The sequence below is a fragment of the Hyla sarda genome, chromosome 8 (genome assembly GCF_029499605.1).
Source record: "Hyla sarda isolate aHylSar1 chromosome 8, aHylSar1.hap1, whole genome shotgun sequence".
Taxonomy (NCBI): Eukaryota; Metazoa; Chordata; class Amphibia; order Anura; family Hylidae; genus Hyla; species Hyla sarda.
The window spans coordinates 66,961,683-66,975,529 of NC_079196.1; the positions used below are offsets into that span (position 1 = coordinate 66,961,683).

General features: G+C 41.1%; 1 protein-coding gene across 3 annotated transcripts in view; it reads left to right on the plus strand.

Annotated features, from left to right (window-relative positions):
* ITPRID2 (ITPR interacting domain containing 2) overlaps positions 1-13,847 on the plus strand; it is a 90,586-nt gene that overhangs the window by 22,238 nt on the left and 54,501 nt on the right. For all 3 annotated transcript variants that reach the window (XM_056534701.1, XM_056534703.1, XM_056534702.1), the window contains 2 exons: positions 9,939-9,994; positions 11,900-11,956. In XM_056534701.1, coding sequence (XP_056390676.1) covers positions 9,939-9,994; positions 11,900-11,956 — 113 coding nt within the window. The remainder of the gene's footprint in view (positions 1-9,938; positions 9,995-11,899; positions 11,957-13,847) is intronic.

Below are 13,847 nucleotides of genomic sequence, written 5' to 3' on the forward strand. Positions count from 1 at the left end.
ATCATAACTCTTTTATATTTTCATCCACAGACTAGTATGAGGGCTTGTTTTTTGCGCGACCAGTTGTCCTTTGTAATGACATCACTCATTATATCATAAAATGTATGGCGCAACCAAAAAACACAATTTTTGTGGGGAAATTAAAACGAAAAACGCAATTTTGCTAATTTTGGAAGGTTTTGTTTTCACGCCGTACAATTTATGGTAAAAGTGACATGTGTTGTTTATTCTGAGGATCAATATGATTAAAATGATACCCATTATTACATACTTTTATATTATTGTTGCGCTTAAAAAAAAATCACAAACTTTTTAACCAAATTAGTACGTTTATAATCCCTTTATTTTGATGACCTCTAACTTTTTTATTTTTCCGTATAAGTGGCGGTATGGGGGGCTAATTTTTTGCACCATGATCTGTACTTATTTTTGATACCACATTTGCATATAAAAAACTTTTAATACATTTTTTATAATTTTTTTTTTAATAAAATGTATTAAAGTAGGAATTTTGGACTTTTTTTTTTTTTTTCGTTCACGCCGTTCACCGTACGGGATCATTAACATTTCATTTTAATAGTTCGGACATTTACGCACGCGGCGATACCAAATATGTCTATAAAAAATGTTTTTTACGCTTTTTGGGGGTAAAATAGGAAAAAACGGACGTTTTACTTTTTTATTGGGGGAGGGGATTTTTCACTTTTTTTTTTTACTTTTACATTTTTTAACATTTTTTTTTACACTTTAATAGTCCCCATAGGGGACTATTTATAGCAATACCATGATTGCTAATACTGATCTGTTCTATCGGTCATCTCCTGCTCTGGTCTGCTCGATCTCAGACCAGAGCAGGAGATGCCGGGAGCCGCACGGAGGAAGGTAAGGGGACCTCCGTGCGGCGTTATGAATGATCGGATCCCCGCAGCAGCGCTGCGGGCGATCCGATCGTTCATTTAAATCGCGAACTGCCGCAGATGCCGGGATCTGTATTGATCCCAGCACCTGAGGGGTTAATGGCGGACGCCCGCGAGATCGCGGGCGTCGGCCATTGCCGGCAGGTCCCTGGCTGCGATCAGCAGCCGGGATCAGCCGCGCATGACACGGGCATCGCTCCGATGCCCGCGGTTATGCTTAGGACGTAAATGTACGTCCTGGTGCGTTAAGTACCACCTCACCAGGACGTACATTTACGTCCTGCGTCCTTAAGGGGTTAATATTCTGAGCATGATCAGAAGTAAAAACTGATGCAAAACTGATGCAAACGGCATTAAAGGAGATATCCCGTTATGAAAACGTATCCCCTATCCTAAGGATAGGGGATAAGTTTCAGATGACGGGTGGTCCGACCTCTGGGGGCCCCCCGCGATCTCCTTTACGGGGCCCCGGCAGCCTGCGGGAAGGGGGCGTGTTGATCACCGCATGAAGCGGCGGCTTATACGCCCCCTCAATACAACTCTATGGCAGAGCTGGAGCGCTGCCTTCGGCAAACTCTAGTTCTGCCATAGCGATGTATTGAGGGGGCGTGTCAGCCCCCGCTTCATTCGGTGGTCGACACCCGCTATCTGGCTGCGAGCTGGGGCCCCGTACAGGAGACCGTGGGGGGGGGGGGGGGGGGCAGCGGTCAGCTCCCACCCGCAATCTGAAACTTATCCCCTATCCTATCCATTTTTTATCCGTTTACAGCCTGCAAGAAGGGAACCGAAACAGGGATAAAAATACGGGGACAGACGGCCGTGTGAACGCACCCTAAAACAGTTTCTTAGTAAATAAAATAATAAACAAACAACAAAAATACAAAACCTTTTGCTAATACAGAATGTGAACACATGCGGCTTTTGCAGCGCAGCAGTGGCGTGGCTTTGTTACAAGAACAACATTAAGCAGGAAACATATTCATAAAGTCTAAATCCAGGGTCTGGAGTGATTTGGTGCTTGTGGTCGGAGTAAACAACTTGCCCGGCTTCAGATACTTCCAGCAGATCTGTATCACGTTCTGCTTATTGCGAACGTATGAGTGGAAATACTGGTGTATGGTCGGTGAAGGGACAAACAGACCTGTGTGTACACAGACCAAGAAAAGAAAGCTTCTTGGCGAGAGCTCAGCGTCGTGTGCGTGAAGAAGACCATTGTTGTGGTCAGTCTTAACGAGTTGAAGCCTGATCTAGCCCGAAGGATTTAATTCAAGGCAAATCTCCACAATCTGCTTCCACGGTTTAGTTACATGCAAGCACAGGACAGGGAAGTGAACAGCAATGAATTATCTCCATGCCCCTGTATTGTCAACTTGGTTCTCAGGCCATTTTTTTATTTTTATTTTTTCCCCTAAGGAAGTTACTTTTCTTCTAGCGTGTTATGTTTTTCCTGCAGCCGGTGGTCGTTGGCGTGGAAGGTGCCAGCAGCGTATTTAATACGTACAATAACAAAAAGTCTCCGTCGTGGGTCTTGGAGCCAGTAACAACATACTGTAGGGCCGGGTCTATACCACCAAGTGAGGAGCGAGCACATTTAAAGGAAAATGATGGTTTCTGCAAATATGCTATTTATTAGATCTGAGCGGAAGCTAGCGCCTTTTGCGCAAGAACAAAAAAGAATGCATAAATTAAATATTATCACAACTTTTGTTATGCAGACGTGGGTACGCTGTCCCTGGATATGACTCTATCATATTAACCTGTGCCCAAACATCAGTGTTTTCCAGTGTGTCTCCAGCTGTTGCAAAACTACAAAAGATCAGTGTTTTCCAGTGTGTCTCCAGCTGTTGCAAAACTACAAAAGATCAGTGTTTTCCAGTGTGTCTCCAGCTGTTGCAAAACTACAATTCCCAGCATGCCCGGACAGCCGTTGGCTGTCCGGGCATGCTGGGAGTTGTAGTTTTGAAACAGCTGGAGACGCGCTGTTTGGAAAACACTGTCATAGATGCATCAGCCCTTCCTTGAATCATTTCTTTTTAAGCCGGAATAGCTTAGAATAAATAGTCCTGCATTTAAAAATATCAGAAGACAAGGACCAAATAATCCCTTCACAACATGACCACGTATACTGACCAGTATGTGCCCCATACAGTGCCCATATAGCAGTAGATACTAGTATTACATAGGAGCCCTGCAGCCTGTATAAGTGATTTCAGTTATACCCAGTGACTTACAGGTGATGTCATCTCTGATCAGTCGTGGTCTTCTCCTTCAGACTGTCATGTTGTTTTTAACCCAATTGTAACTTGTCTCTGCAGAGTGTTCTGCCCCTGGTAATGTTCTGTACTATAACATTGTCCTCACTAGGATTGTTCCAACTGGGCCCTTTGCTCACTAACAATGTCCCAACTGTGATGATATTCACAAATCATTCCCCAACAGTACCCCCACTCATTAATAATGCTCTCCTGTGCTTTTATTTAATAAGGAGTCCCCAAGGCATTAAAGGGGCACTCTGCTGGAAAGCATTTTTTTTTATTTATTTATTTTTTTTTAAATCAACTGGTGCCAGAAAGTTAATCAGATTTCTAAATTACTTCTATTAAAAAAAATCTTAATCCTTCCAGTACTTATAAGCTGCCGTATGCTCCACAGGAAATTATTTTATTTTTGAATTTCATTTCTGTCTGACCACAGTGCTCTCTGATGACACCTCTGTCCATTTTAGGAACTGTCCAGAGCAGGAGCAAATCTGCAGAAAACCTATCCTGCTCTGGACAGTTCCTAAAATGGACAGAGGTGTCAGCAGAGAGCACTGTGGTCAGACAGAAAGGAAATTCAAAAAGAGAAGAACTTCTTGTGGAGCATACAGCATCTAAGTACTGGAAGGATTAAGATTTTTTTAATAGAAGTCTAAGTCTAAGTTTTAACTCTCTGGCATCAGTTGATTTTAAAAGAAAATGTTTTCCAGTGGAGTACCCCCTTAACGACAATTTACTTGTATACACGTCCATTTGCCATTAAGCAGGTATGGCGCGGGCTGCCGACTCGAGCACGTGTCATACCGGCCGACCCCCAGCTGATTCTTGTAGCTGAGGGCCAGCGTTAATAGCCGACATGCGGCGATCAACCCTTTTAGATTGCTTCTGACAGTACCTTTAACTGCTCCCTGGTGGTCCAGTGGGATGGATTTCCCCCCCCCACGCAGCGCGATCGTGGGGGCGCATCAACTGCTGAGGTAGCCGGAGGGCCTACCTCATGTCCTGTGCTGGCTGCGGCTCTGATCATGATAAAGCCTGGCAGGACCAGGCTTTATCAATCGAATGCAGAGCTCACAGATCCATGTGGTTCTATGGAACCACCTTGATCTGTGTGATGAATCGAACGATTCCTCCTACAAGTCTCCTAAGGGGACTAAAAGTGTGTGTGTAAAAAAAAAAAAAAAAAAACACACCTTATTAAAAGTTCAAATCACCCCCCTTTTCCCAAATTCCATATAAAAATATCTAAATATATAATAAAAATAAACGTGTGGTATTGCTGCGTGCGTAAATGTCCGAACTATAAAAATGTCAGGTTAATTAAACCGCACGGTCAATGGCGTACACGTTAAAAAATTCCAAAGTCCAAAATTGCATATTTTTGGTAATTTTGTATACCCTAAAAAAATGTATAAAAAGTGACCAAAAAGTCCAATCGAAACAATCATGGTACTAATAAAAACTTCAGATCACAGCACAAAAAAAGTAGCCCTCCTGCCACCCCGTATACCGAAAAATAAAAGTTATAGGGGTCAGAAGAGGACAATTTTAAACATAAAAATTTTGGTGCATGTAGTTATCATTTTTTTTTTTTTAAGTAGTAAAATAAAGAAAGCCTATATAAATTGGGTATCCCTGTAACCGTATGGACCTACAGAATAAATATATGGTGTCATTTTTACTGAAAAGTGCACTGCGTAGAATCAGAAGCCCCCAAAAGTTACAAAATGGCTTTTATTTATTTATTAAATTTTTTTTTATTTTGCCCCAAACATTTTTTCGCTGTAAATGTTGTGCTGAAATGATTGATGTCATTATAAATACAATTGATGGTGCAAAAAATAAACCCTCATTTGGGTCTGTAGGTGCAAAATTTAGGTGCAAAAACTCTCCTACTTACCTAGTGCTGGTTTCCACAATAAATGGAGCAGCATTCTCTTCAGGCCTGCAGCCTATGAGCTGTAAGTCTGGGATCCCCGGGTAGTCACACTGTCATGTCATCGTACCAGTCAGTGCAGAGATCGTGGGTCCATAGGTCGCAGGCCTGAAGTGCTTGTAGCCTATGACTGAATGGTGGAGCAGAGGGCTGACAGAGCTGGAACTAAGTTGCAATACCACACACAAACTTGGGACAGGGGTGGTGCTGTTTTTAGTAAGCTGCTGACAAACAAGAGAGTTCATCTGTATTGGGAGGTCGGGGAAATAGCTGTCTTGAGATTTCTTGCGTAATCATCTGACAGCTATAAGGTGTGTGGGCACCTTAGTTTTATTACAGCATACCTGTATGTCTTTCACCTGCATTGTTATATTTCTTTGGGCTTCTTACTTTTAATGCTACCCTAGAGCTCAAAGGTTTTTAAATATACTTTAACCCTTTGATAATTGTAGATGGTGTGCCTGTCAGAGAGCTTACATATAGAGCACAATGGGCAGAAAATGCATTTCCCATGACCTCACTCTAAACCATGTCATCTATGAGGAGATCATATAAAGGCTTACTGTCAGTGTAGAGGCTGGGTTACAGATAATTGTTATCCAATAAAATTATATAGGTGTAGTCAACATTATAGACTGAATCTGACTAGGTAGGCTTGTCCCCGTGCTGTCTGGTAGGATTTCACTTTCCTGTCTACTGGGAAATGTAACTGGTGTCAAAAAGATTGTCAATTATCCCATTTATTGCCAACTTACCAAATACATTTTTCAAAGGGTTGTCTGAGAGAAGTGAACCTATTAGCAGGAAATAGAAAAAAAATTGGATACATATTTCTTACCTACTAAATCCACATCTACTTTAGGGTGACATCCTACCAGCGTGTAGTGCTCTATGGTGTAGTGTATCTGCAAGGGAGGGAGCAACACAGCAATGAATTTATATAGCCAATTCATATAAAATGAATGGAATGGCTATATGAAGATGGAGGGGTGGGGCGACATGACATGGAGGGGATTTCACCATTTGTTTATTATATCCCAATCGCATATCAAAATTACAATGTTTACCTCCTTAATCGCAATTTATTATTTTCCCCAAATCTTACAGCCCTAGTCTACACAGGAGCAGTCAGGGATTAAACAGGTGACTAATAGTTATGAAACTATTACGGTTTTGTTTTTTGCAAACAACCACAATAGTAGTAAAATGATGCATTTTAGCCATTTGCAGCAAAAACATATGGGTTATTAGCTGTGGTACCGCTTTTTAGCTGCAGTGTGTGAACACAGCCTTATTTCTTAGTCTCACAAAGCCACCTTTTAATAATGGGCAGCTGCTCAAAGTGAATTGCAATTTAAAGGACAACTTGATTAAATTTTCTATTTAATGAACTGGTGCCAGAAAGTTAAACAGATTTGTAAATTACTTCTATTTAAATAAAAGCTTAATCCTTCCAGTACTTATCAGTTGCTGTATGCTCCACAGGAAGTTCTTTTCTTTTTGAATTTCTTTATTTTTCTGACCACAGTGCTCTCCGCTGACACCTCTGTCAGTTTCAGGAACTGTCCAGAGCAGGAGAGACTTTCTATGGGGATTTGCTCCTACTCTGGACAGTTCCTGACATGGACCGAGGTGTCAGCAGAGAGCAATGTGGTCAGACAGAAAAGAAATTCAAAATGAAAAGAACTTCCCCTGGAGCATACAGAGGCTGGTAAGTACTGGAAGGATTAAGATTTTATTTAATTAGAAGTAATTTGCAAATCTGTTAAACTTTCTGGCACCAGTTCATTTAAAAAAAAAAAAAGGACCCCTTTTAAAATGTTTCTTGCTGCTGATATAGCAGCATATTCTGCAGTGTTCAGAGATTGTAAGCCACAGTAGAATAGACATGTCTCAAACACACTAGAGCCAATGGATCTATTAGGGTTTGTTTACACTGAGTAAATGGAGTAAAATTTCTAAGGGAATTGACAAGAATTTTTTTTTACCAGTTTCCTCTCTAAAACCTTAAACAAAATTCCTCTTCAGTTCCTCGCCAAAACTAAGAACTGACATGTCAAATCTTTGACAAGGATTCCATGTGGAATGCTGTAAGACATCAAAGGAAAAGTAAATACTCATCAGATTTCTCATTTAAAATTAATGGGGCTTGGATTCCAAGAAGAATCTGGCTGATTACTCTGTTGGCACGTACCCTTATTGGGGATACGTTCACACGGGTGGTTTTGTGAGTTTTCCGTGGCGAAGACTCCGCAGCAGATTACGCTGAATTAATCGGAGTTTGCTACATAAATTAAGCAGAAACTCTTAGAAGATCCAGCCTGTGAATGTACTGTTACTGAGTATGGGAGCAAGAGTACCGGGGTACATGAACACCTAGCCAAATACACGGAGAAGATACAAGTTCCATGCAATTGCTGCCTTTGATCAGGACCCAGTGACAATGGGCAACAGTGCTAACCACAATGCCAAGGTTTTGGCCTAGTACACTTAGGAGCAATTAAATCCTCCTCTTGCCTGGGATTAGTCACATGAATGTTGCTATCTTCATCTATTTTACAGATGGAAATGCCCATTGAAGTAAGTCTATAGAGAAGGATTAAAATAGGATGCATTTGAATGTGTTTAGTATTTTATCTGTACAGTGGTCCCTCAGGTTACAATATTTTCAGAATTCAATGGTCTTTTCTGGACTATTGTAACTTGAAACCAGACTACATACGGACAGTCCAGATCTGCAAAACGAGTCAATGGCTGCATGAGCATTTCACTGGTAATACACCTGTATAAGGCTGGGTTCACACTATGATTTGACGATACGGGAAGCAGATCCGGATGGGGGGAGTGAAAACCGGGCGTTCCCGTATCCCAGCAGCCGCTCCATATTCTGACCGGACCTAAAACTGAGGTATACCGTGGTTTTAGGTCCGGTCACAAAACCGGATATGGAGTGAAAATGAGCCGACCGGAGTAACTGTATGACTCTGGTTGGCTCATAGAAATGAATGAGATATGGGCCGGGTTCCTGTATCTTCAAATCGTAGTGTGAACCCAGCCTTACTGAAGTGCATGCACTGACTGGCTGTCTGGTAGCGCCTCCCCACACTACAAGACCCAGAAAGACATTAAATCGGAACTACATCCATTCATTTTGTTTTACAGCCACATGACAATACACCTCTTTTCCATTTATCATCCAACACTACTCCTTGGGGGTGCAGCAATGTTTCAGCAGTCAAATACTTTAGGGTACGTTCCCACCTATAGGATCTGCTGCATATTTTCTGCAGCTGATTTTGCTACCCACTGATCCAGAAAGATAAACAGATTTGTAAATTACTTCTATTAAAAAATCTTAATCCTTTCAGTACTTATAAGCTTCTGAAGTTAAGGTTGTTCTTTTCTGTCTAAGTGCTCTCTGATGACACGTGTCTCGGGAACCGCCCAGTTTAGAAGAGGTTTGCTATGGGGATTTGCTTCTAAACTGGGCGTTTCCCGAGACACAGGTCATCAGAGAGCACTTAGACAGAAAAGAACAACCTTAACTTCAGAAGCTTATAAGTACTGAAAGGATTAAGATTTTTTTTTTATAGAAGTAATTTACAAATCTGTTTAACTTTCTGGAGCCAGTTGATATATAAAAAGTTTTTTCCTGGATAACCCCTTTAATGCAGCAAAATCAGCTGCACAAAATATGGAGCAAATATATGCAGCAGATCCTGTAAGTATGAACCTCTACCCTAAATGAGTAAAGATGGTGCTCGCCACGTAGTAATTTGAATTTCTTTTATTATTCAAACAGCATAAGTCGAAGATGCAGATGGCTGACGAGCCATTTCGCACCGTGCAGGGTGCTTACTCATGACCACTGACATCACATCCATTCCCTTTTATAGAACTAACTGTATTTAAACTTAACAAACTATCAAAATTACTACAAATGTTAAAACATTTAGCCATATATTATTTGAAAAACACATTTCTGAGGATCTATTGCACTTCTATTGATCTTTTCTTTTTTTTTTCTTTTCTTTTTGAGTATGAATTGCAGAGGTGAGAAAAAAAGCAAACACTTGAGAGAGAAAAAATATATAATTGAGCTCACACCAGTGTTCTCACTCTTCCGTCTAACTAAAAGGAAATGGACAATTTTGTGCTAGCAACACATTGGCCCTGATTTACTAAGAGTGGAGTGTAGGTTTCTTTGTGGGTTTTAATTCCCTACAATTTATTTTCCACGGTGTTTACTAAGGTTTCCCTACATTTTTGCTTATTTTTTTTATACACATGCTCTGATCTGTCTGGTTTTCCTCAGCTCAAATCCACTACATTTTCTGTGGAAACCTTAGTAAATTTGTTGTTTTTTTGTGAAAATGTCTGGAACACGCCCCTTTTGGTGACCACGCCCCCTTTCCCTGATTACTACGCCCCCTTTTCAGGTTTTCTTAGTAAAATGGAGTTAGTCGGGTTTTTTCAATTCTGGCGCACAATAGTAAATGAGGGCCATTGTGTGTATGTTTGTGTGTGTAGATCAGTGTTTCCCAACCAGTGTGCCTCCAGCTGTTGCAGAACTACAACTACCAGCATGCCCGGACAGCCAAAGGCTGTCCGGGCATGCTGGTAGTTGTAGTTTTGCAACAGCTGGAGTCACACTGATTGGGAAACACTGCTGTAGATTGCTTCTTCTCAATCCCCGGTTTGCTTGCTGTGAGAAGATGATTGCTCTCCCACCCTTTATCATATGTTTGCTGTGTGACAGAGGAAGGATATGAAACAATTATCAGGTCTATGAGAGAAACTAAGTTGGCTAATCTTGTGGTTTTTCAGAACACCACTGGGAGCGTCCCTAGATGAACAGAACGCCCCGCCAGGCTTTCCTAAGGGTAAGTGATCGCTCGGCACATTGCTCGCTATGTTTACTGACATGCCGGTTAATAGCAACTATTTGTTCTGTCGTCTACAAATGTCATTGGACTTGTGTTATTCCCTACAGCAGGTGTAGACTGTCACATCTGAAGTGTATAATGTCTTTATAGAGGCATCACGAAACGTGCATGTTGGAGTTGTTGGAAATGTATGTTCCTATAGTGTAGGGAGTAGAACATCTTGTATCTGAATATCCGTTGTCTTTTTAATATTTGATGTTTATCTATATTTCTGGTTTACATTTTATCACCTATCCAGTTACATCTTATCACAACACTTATCCCCTTTCCACAGAAAAATGTGTGATCACTGCTTTTTTGGTCACTGGGACCCCCAGAGGTCTTGAGAATGGGGGCCCCAAGTCTGTTTGAGAGGAGTAGCAGTCATACTTGTACACTGCGTATCCTTTTTACTGCCTTAGGCTACATTTACATCTAAAAAAAACAAAAAAAAAAACACCCTACACAACGTATCCCACAGTGTACCCCTTCCAAATCGATTGGTTTCTAGTGGGTTTAACATAGTCGAATAGTAACATTGTTCTGTACATCGTGTTCGAGCTTCACAAAAACGTGTACTTTGCGATTGTACCAATCGCGGTCACTATTTTGACTATTTTGTTCATTTGAAATCAATGGTTGTGGCAGACGTATGCTGGTGTATACTTGGGCATACTGGTCGGCCAATTTTCTGAAGCATTTGGTTGTCTTTAGATGTGAATGCAGCCTAAGGGTATGTTCACACTAAACGGAATCTCCGCTCGCTGAATTCATCGAGCGGAGATTCAGACTGGCAGCCGGTGGCGGTAGGACCGCGCGGCACTGCGCTGTCACCATTGATGGCTATACAGTGCTTGTGGACTTCCACTCAAAGAATGAACATGTTCTTTCTTTGCGCGGAACAATTTCAGCGGCGGAATTGTCCGCAGCTGAAATTCCGTAGTGTGAACGGGTCTCGCGGAAGACACATTCACCCTGATGGTAATGTTCACTGTGTGGACTTTTACTCGCGGAATTCCGCGGGGATTCTGCCTTGTGAATGTACCCTAAGAGAGTCTAGTATGGCGTTTCTTCCCCTCCATTCTATTGGGAGACATGTACTCCTGTTCGTGAGGTCAATGAGCGTCCCAGTGATAATACACTTCACCCCTGTCCTGTGGATAGTAGATGCTGTTGGTTCTTTCCCAGTATTAACATTTCCCTATTAAAATCCTGTTACCTACAGTAGAACACTACAACAAGAAATAAACACAATGTTATCACGAATGTAGCCCACGTGCCAATCAGCTGATATCAGGGCGTCTGTATTCTGTCTGCCCCCCGTGTGAGATCCATATGTGATAATGGGGTGTTGGACAGGGGATATCTTGAGTACAATTCTAGGAAACTATTGATGGTTTAGAATTTCAAATTTATATCCTAATAAATATATATGCTGACAGTTCATATGGCTTCAGCAAACATGCAATTTGTTGTCCCTTTGTAAAAAAAAAAAATCTAGTAAACCCTATAATGGTCCCATTTACACAAAGCCAGAACCTGTGTCCATAGCAATGCTGTTTGCAGGGCGTATCTTGTATCATCAGACCGTACCAAAAGAATAGAGTGCTGAAGAAGTAACTTGTCTAGATAAGCACTCTAGTTTTTTCTTTCTTCTCAGTCTTCCCTGAAGCTTTACCATACGGAAGTGAAACATGTTGCATTAGCATTTGTCTTTCTTTTTTTTTTTCCCTCCTGGTCTTGTTTGAGCTGTGCTTAGTTTAGCTGAACACTGACCTTCAGTACGCTGCAGGCATCTGATATGGTAACAAGAAAACATGTGGCACTGCTGACTGAGCGCTCATTTCTTATTTTTCTCCCTAGGAATGATTTTAAAAAATGGCAGCAGCTTTGAAGATGACTTGTCCCTTGGAGCAGAAGGTCAGTAAAGTACCCATGTACTTGGGTGGAACTAAAGTGGGCTACTGTCTGTGCCAGGCCGCTGTCCTTTTATTTATTTATTTATTTATTTATTTTTTTCTAGGAGTTTTGCAGTTTGCATTACATTTTATATTGGGTTTAGACACATAATAGTTGTAGGCATTTGTAAAAACTCCTAGAAGAGTTATGTCATAAGCAGATGGTAAGACATTGTTTACTTTTTAATACTTTTAGATCTAACAAGCTGTTTTATATACCAGCTGTTTTAGGTGTTAGGCCACTATGCACGTTGGCATACATTTATTGGATTTCTCTCCATTACTGTTATGGACCCCCTTGTTCCCAGCTGCTTTCCCCCATCCGATCTTACTTGTTGGAAGTATTAGTCAGACATGGCAGGTTGGCGTTTTGCTGTAGAGCTCCCTTTTATGTAGCAGGTTTTGTCTGTTTCCGAATAATCTTCTGGGGCGTCATAATACTACACTGTACAGAAACCTACAATGCGGTGTCAGGTAATAGACTTAATGAACCTTTTACAGTATAAAATCTTCCTGTATGGACATGCCAGCCTTGTTCACTGTCAAAATAATTCAGTCTTATGTAATCCGGATATAGAATTCAGCATTCAGTTTTCTCAGCTACAGACTGGATTGTTCTTATATTTGAACGAAAACGCCATTTATGGTAAACTCTGTGGTGTTATATACTTGTATTTTAGACACATTTATATTATGCTATAGTTGAGGCGACATGAAAATGGAAGTGCAGAGAGATATTATCTGTAACTATGTTTTATTTATTTATTTATTTTTAAATAAGCAGTGTGATTTTAGAAATTGGACTTGTCTTGTAAACCTGCCGGCGTGGCAAGTATATAAAGATGTCATACACTAATGTGTCACACGCTTTACAAGCTCTCCAGCAAAACCAGCAGTAACTTTCACACTAATGTACTCGTAAAGGCTGAATGTCTGCGGCTGCAAGTTGTGGCAAGCTCTGGTACAGCGTGGAGTTAGATGTGGAACTGGGAGGAAAGTCTTCCAGAGCTTCGATGTGTTGTAATGGTTGTTGTTTAGTTTGTGTATTAGCACAAGAACCAGATCTGTCAATTTGTTCCTTTTGTGTTCAGAATTAACTTCCTAGCAACCTCATGGGCGCCACACTATTTACTCTGATCCTGTGTGAGCGACAAAGATTTAAGGTTTCTCTTGTTATGGTCTCTGGTCATGTTGTTTTGCAGTTTTAAGAATAAAAACAGCTAATTTCTTACAAACTGAGCACATGTGGTGTTTTTGGATCTGTGTGTATCGGATTAAACTTCATTTAATTGAATTAAACTTACCTGCAATACCACACACAACCTGAGGCAGGTAATGGTGTGTTTTTTGTTCCTCAGCTCTTAGTTCTGGGAAAGCTAGGTTATGACCTGTAACCTGGTTGAAATGTTAAGATTATAACCAGGCTTGCCTCAGGGGGTTTATTCAAGCTATCTTTTTATAGTCTTCTTTTGGACAAAAAGGTTTTTATTTTTTTTAAAAGAAAACACTTTAATATTTTTCAGGTAGTTTTCATCCTAAGAAACTGCTGGTTTGCAAATTGTATAGTAGCACTTGTAGTTAAAACAAGGAAAATGTCTGAACAGACAGATTTCCAGAACAAGGCCTTCTCTACCTCTGAGCACTCCGGCCTCCGCCTTGCAAGATGGATGCCCACTCAATAATCTGCTTAGGTGGGACATCACGGAGGCCGCTGATTGGCGAACTGGATTGTCACTCCTGAGACCAGTTGGTCACAAAAGATGGGGGCCAGAGCGCTCAGAGGTAAGGGACGGGCCCCAATCTGGAGATCCCGAGATCCCCATTTCAGTTTGCATAACTGGAGTACCCCTTTT